Consider the following 6,488-nt stretch of genomic DNA (forward strand, 5'->3'; position numbering starts at 1 on the left):
TCGGTCATGACCCACACTTCATGACCATAGGTGAGAGTAGGGACGAAGATTGCTCGGTAAACAGAGAGCTTTGCCTTCCGGCTCAACTCTTAACTATTATGTCTGCAGGGGAAAAGTTTTGCAGAAAAGTACCCCTCTCCCACCACCCCTCCACCACTTGCTGTTATTTGGTAACTTTTTACAAAGACTAGCATTCAGTTTTGGCAGACTTACTTGACTTGTTTTCCTCTTTCCCTTATTCATGACAGCACAACCCATTGGAGTTTTGGTGCGTTAGAAAAGGGATTTCCATAGAGTTTATGGATGTGCTGATTCTGTCGCAGAGAAAGTGCAGACGATTCCTTTGGGAGATGCAAAGCCGTTTGTGGTAATGCGTGGGCGGGCACATGAATCTTTCACCGCGCGTAAGAGTAAATGCGCGTAAATGTGTGCTTGCGTGCGCCTGTGAATTTAATATCGCAACGCATACCGGTAGTTCGGGGGACCTCCTCATGCGTAAGCTAATGAGAGTGACGGGTCTCATGGCTTTTTAATACTTTTCCACCATACTGCCGCGTTCAGCATTCAATTATTATGACGTTATATGGAACATGTTTTCATAAGGTGCTCCCCCTCACTCTAGTTAATAATTCATAATGGATTTTATATTATTGCGCACATGCTGTGTGTGTGTGTGTGTGTGTGTGTGTGTGTGTGTGTGTGTGTGTGTGTGTGTGTGTGTGTGTGTGTGTGTGTGTGTGTGTGTGTGTGTGTGTGTATTGTGGGTCAATGGAAAAGTACACAACGCGTCAAACGTTGTACGGATGGAGCTTCATAGTGTGTGTGTGTGCGTGTGTGTGTGCGCGCACAACCTTGTGTGTTTGTGCGTGTGTGGGATAGGCAGTCCAGGCAGGTTTCTCCCATTACGAGTCCATTACGTACAGTATGCTCAATGGATGATGTGATGGATGGAGTTATGGTGATGCAGTCGTTTGCAGTCACGTGCTACTGTATGGTGAATGACCTTGCCAGACACCTACTGTACTGTACACAAAGTCATCTGTCCCTCCCCCCTGTCCTCCTGAAACATCTGGATGCACTGAAGAGAATATACTGTACAAGGGCGAATAGCTGAGTGTTGTTTTGCCTTTGAGATCTTGTCACATTTGGTTACATGCATAATGCATAATATATTCTGACAACATGAAAAAAAATGAGTTTTCATTGTGCCTGACAGTTTTCCATTTCCTTGACATCTTTGATTTGTACCATTGACTGTGGCTGACTGTTTCCTGTGATGTTTCATTCAAGCCTGTGACAATAATACAGAATAATATATTGTTGCTGTCAGGTGGAAACCTTGTATGTCGTTCCCTGCCAGCTATTTTTCTTTTTCTTACCTTTTAAAAGTAGTCACAGCATATCCATGTCAAGTAAGATTGTGCATATCCGTGCACATCCACACGTTAAACCGTCAATCCGTTTCGAAAGCTATGAGCTAATTTGTAAGCATGTTTTCACTTTGAGATATGGGCGTTTTCCTGCAAAATGTAACATGGGAGTGAATGGAGATCCGTTTTTTTTAATCACTTCCTATTTCCTGTTGGAAACCGGGTCCCATTCTTTTACAGCAGATGTGCACCATCGCGATTATTAATTAAATGAAATAAAAGTTCTGGGAACTTGGGGGTGGCGGCCTGGACTGGAATAACTTGGGAAACTCGTCACGTGGCAATCGATGAGTTAAAACAATTCCAATGGAGTAGTTATTATTTAGTCATACGCTCTTGCAAATACTTTTCATTGGTTAAATATTTATAAAACCCACAGACACACTTAACCACTTTCTCTTTACAGCTTCTTCCCCAGATATTGTGAACAAATAGCAGATCTACAAGCCACAACGTGTTGCATTGCAAGCTTATAGATCAGCTATTTTTGTTAATTTTGTGTAACACTGTAGCATGACAAAGTAGGTAATTAACTAAAACAAAACACACAAAAAATGAAAACCTGAAACATTGACATTAAAATGTAACTATTTCATCACGGTCTCAATCTGCAGGAAAGGTACCATATGACTACATGCCAGGAAGTGTAATTCAATCTAAACCCAGCACAATGTGTTCAGCCCAAGTCCTCTGAGGACTAATCTCAGAGATGGCTCTGGCTTTAATTTCACTTCTGTGCCAGGTTAATTAGAGTCTGTAATTGTAATTCCACCCATTTAGCGTGTTTGATCACTGCTATTGAAGGGGAATTGAGTTGCATTCATTTGACCCTCTCTGTCTCTTCTTCTCTCTGTGTCTCTCTTGCTCATTCTCTCTGAACCTCCTTTCCGTTCCTCTTTCTTGCCCTACCCCTCCTCCCCTCTTTCTCTCTCGCTCCCCTTTGACTCTCATATTTTCACTCGTCTAACGCCCATATCCTCTGCTTTTTTTGTATTCTCAGGTGTCTGGCCCAGAGATCCAGCCCCAGACAGGACCGGGGGGAAAGGAAGGGCCATGGCACTGTGCCTGGGCACGGATGCATTCTGGCTTTTCCCCGGCCTGTTCCTGCTGTTGCTGGTCTTGGCGTCCGCTGTGCAGAGCCAGGGGTGTCCCCAGCGTTGTGACTGCATGGCTAAGCTCAAGGCTGTGTCCTGTCGAGGCAATCGCCTGTCCACCCTCCCACAAGGCATCCCCCTGGACACCAAAGTCCTGGACCTGAGCGGGAATAAACTTCGCTGGGTAGAGCATAATGACCTTTCCGCATACGCACGTCTAGAAGAACTGGATCTGAGCGAGAACACGATTAGTACCCTGGAGCCGAATGCCTTTTCCAGCCTGCGGAACCTGCGCGTGCTGTCTCTGAGGGCTAACCAGCTGAAGCTGGTGCCCATGGGGGCCTTCTCGCGCCTCTCCAACCTCACGTCACTGGACCTCAGTGGAAACAAAATTGTCATTCTTCTGGACTTTACTTTCCAGGACCTGAAGAGCCTGAGGAACTTGGAGGTTGGAGACAATGATCTGGTGTATATCTCCAACAAGGCCTTTCTGGGTTTAGTAGGGTTGAGAGAGCTGACCATCGAGAGATGCAACCTGACGTCCATCTCCAGCCAGTCTCTGTCCTACCTCCGTAACCTGGTGACTCTACGGCTCCGCCACCTCAGTATCACGGCCCTGGAGGACCAGAACTTCCGCAAACTGGGGGCCCTAAGGGGCCTGGAGATCGATCACTGGCCCTTTCTAGAGTACATCTCCACTCACAGTCTGCAGGGCCTCAATCTGTCTTGGTTGTCCATCACTCATACCAACATCACCTCCGTGCCCACCTCTGCCCTGCGTAGCCTGGCCCATCTCACCAGCCTCAACCTCTCCCACAACCCCATCTCCGTCCTGGAGTCCTGGGCACTGCGTGACCTGGTGAGGCTGAAAGAGCTGCATCTGGTCAACACCAACCTTGCGACGGTGCAGCCGTACGCGCTGGGGGGGCTGCGGCAAATCCGCTTGCTCAACCTCTCCACTAACGGCCTGGTCACGCTAGAGGAGGCGGCCTTTCAGTCGGTCAACACCCTGGAGACCCTGCGCTTAGACAGGAACCCTCTGGCCTGTGACTGTCGCCTGCTCTGGATCCTGCAGCGCAGGAAGACGCTCAACTTTGACGGCGCGTCGCCAGTGTGCGCCGCACCCGTCGAGGTGCAAGGCCGGGCACTCAGCGGCTTCTCCGACTCCGCTCTCTTTGACCACTTCACCTGTCAGAAGCCCAAGATCCGCAACAGGAAGCTGCAGCAGATATCGGCTCGTGAGGGGCAGGTGGTGTCGTTCGTGTGTCGCGCAGATGGCGAGCCCACGCCGGTGATATTCTGGATCTCGCCGCAGCGCCGCCGCATCACCACCAAGAGCAGTGGTCGCCTGACGGTGCTAGCAGAAGGCACGCTAGAGATCCGGTACGCCCAGGTGGCAGATACTGGAACCTATATCTGCATCGCCAGCAATGCCGGTGGCAATGACACCTACTTCGCTACACTGACAGTTAGCGGGCTTCCGCTAGACGCTGCTCTCATGGCCAACCGTACTTATTACGCTGGGGACCTTAATGACACTAATCTGAATGACACAAGGGTCTTACTGAAGTTCACACTGGACCTAAAGACCATCCTCATATCCACAGCCATGGGTTGCATCATGTTCCTGGGGGTAGTTCTCTTCTGTTTTATTTTGCTTTTTGTGTGGAGTCGAGGGAGAGGACAGCACAAGAACAACTTCTCAGTGGAATACTCGTTCAGGAAGGTAGATGGACCCGCTGCCAGTGGAGGACAGGGAGGGGCACGCAAGTTCAACATGAAAATGATTTGAGGGCAGGGGATTGTTTAATAGCTGCCTCAAGCTGGGAAACATAGACTATCGAAGGAAGGAAACAAATATATGACGGGGCATTGTTTTGGTATCTAAAATATACTGTGTGTATCTGCAGAAGGCAGTGTGGGAATTTGATATGCACACGATTCTTCGGTGTCTCTGTTCTGTGTTGTATTATACATGATTGTGCAGAAGAAATGTGGCTTATAGTGAATGCCGTCTCAAGTAGACTGTTAAACAGACCCAGACCCATTCTCTCCACTCCCCGGCACTTGGCTCCGGGAGTCTCCACATCCTTCTCCTAACACAGTGCTTCATCCCCTTCCTATTAAGGACACCACTTCCCTGCTTCACCTAAGGTGATTCTAGCACTCTATCTCCAAATTCATGAATACATAATAACAGGGTGCTGCTCATAGAATGCCAAGGACTTGCCAATAATTATTTGAATAGTACAGCTATTCACTGCACATTCTGACTTGCCCCCTGGTCAGGATTTTCAAATGCTATGAACTGGTAATTTGAAGCTAAACTCTGAACTCTTTTCTTTTTTTCTTTTTTTGTGTGTGTGTGTGTGTGCGCTCACGGCAGGGCTACACACACCAGATCAGATCAGATACCTAGACTAGAGCAGGGGTCTTCAACAGGGGGTCCGGGGCCCCTAGGGGGTCCTCAGAGTTACTACAGGGGGGCCGCCAAATCTCTGTGTGATAGGATCATTGTTTTAAATGAACAACTTGAACCCTCGCATCCCTATTGTGAGGAGAACTTTAGCCAAAGATAGTCGATCTACAAGCTCTCAACGCCTCGCACTGCGAGGTGTTGAGAGCTTGTAGATCACCTATTTTTGGCAGACCAAGTAGAGTGAAGGGTCAAATTTACTAAGTATCGACGATTTAAAAACACATTAACATGAATCCAACATAATCTGATAACAGTGCTGTCACACAAGTCAATGAAAATCTACAACACAATTTTACACAATATGTAATGGGGGGTCCCTGCTTTATCTCCCTCTCAGAATTTTACACAATATGTAATGGGGGGTCCCTGCTTTATCTCCCTCTCAGAATTTTACACAATATGTAATGGGGGGTCCCTGCTTTATCTCCCTCTCAGCTAAGGGGTCCTTGGCCTGAAAACGTTGAAGACCGCTGTCCTAGAGAACAGCAGCGGTATGCACTCACTCTCTGCACAACACTGCCAAGTTGACCGTAACGCACCAGGTGTTACTTGACGCTAGACGCGATCAAAAGCCGTTCCCTGTAGCTGTTATGTCAAGTTATTTCAAGGACAGGTAATAGGATTTCTGTCCGTCCAGCAAAAATGATAGGGTCCGATGCACAATCGTATGGTGACGAACACTCATGCAGACACGCGATACAGATTAGATTTACCCTTTCGTTCTGTTTTCTCTCAGTGAACAACACCATCACCCTCTGAACATACTGTATGATAAAAATAAAACAACGTGCGAGTCAGCATTGTACTTTGAGTCACTAAACTTTGTAAACCGGGTATTACGTTTGGGATGCCTTTATCCTAAAGTCAAAGCAGTCATACCGTGTACTGTAGATAGGACATTACATGAGATGTAATATATATTTTGTAATGCTTGAACATTTCAATACTTGTGGTTGTTTATATTAATGATGTTGTACTGTGTGATTTCACCATGTGGGTAATTCTGCTGTTAAAGTTAAACTTTCTAAATCAGTGGTATGAATCTGTGATGTCCAGTGATAATTAGAGCCTTCCCCGACCCTATAACCTCCACACTCCAGTGTCCATTATTGCTGGCATTGCAGTGCTTAAGCTCGATTTGTACTGTGGCGTCCACTGCTGCCAAGATCACTTCTTGTTGACAAGCGACGCCGGCATACGACGGAGCATAAATGAAGCTTTATTATGCTTAGTCCGTTATCTCTCTACAAATACATTGGCGAAGGGCATTCGCAGGGACGTGCTGGCCATTGGGAAAAGCGGGACAACTCCCGAACCGCCGGTTCATTCTCGTGCCGGTCCAGGCCATTAGGAAAAAATTAAACTGTTTGCACAAAAGTAAAAATTAAACTGTTTGCACAAAAGTAGTGAAAACAGCAGATCTGTGCTTGTAGATCGGCTGTTTTCACTAGTTTAAATAATTTTTTAAATGATAAATACAAAACA

General features: G+C 47.0%; 1 protein-coding gene across 1 annotated transcript; it reads left to right on the forward strand.

Moving 5' to 3' along the window:
• Positions 1-2,483: 2,483 nt before the first annotated feature.
• Positions 2,484-4,316, forward strand: lingo3a (leucine rich repeat and Ig domain containing 3a; the record flags this gene model as incomplete). Its single annotated transcript, XM_080723612.1, has 1 exon — positions 2,484-4,316. The coding sequence occupies one exon, from the start codon at positions 2,484-2,486 to the stop codon at positions 4,314-4,316; it is 1,833 nt and encodes a 610-aa protein (XP_080579738.1).
• Between the last annotated feature and the right edge of the window lie 2,172 nt (positions 4,317-6,488).

Source organism: Nannobrachium achirus, assembly GCF_963921795.1.
Source record: "Nannobrachium achirus genome assembly, chromosome: 1".
NCBI lineage: Eukaryota > Metazoa > Chordata > Actinopteri > Myctophiformes > Myctophidae > Nannobrachium > Nannobrachium achirus.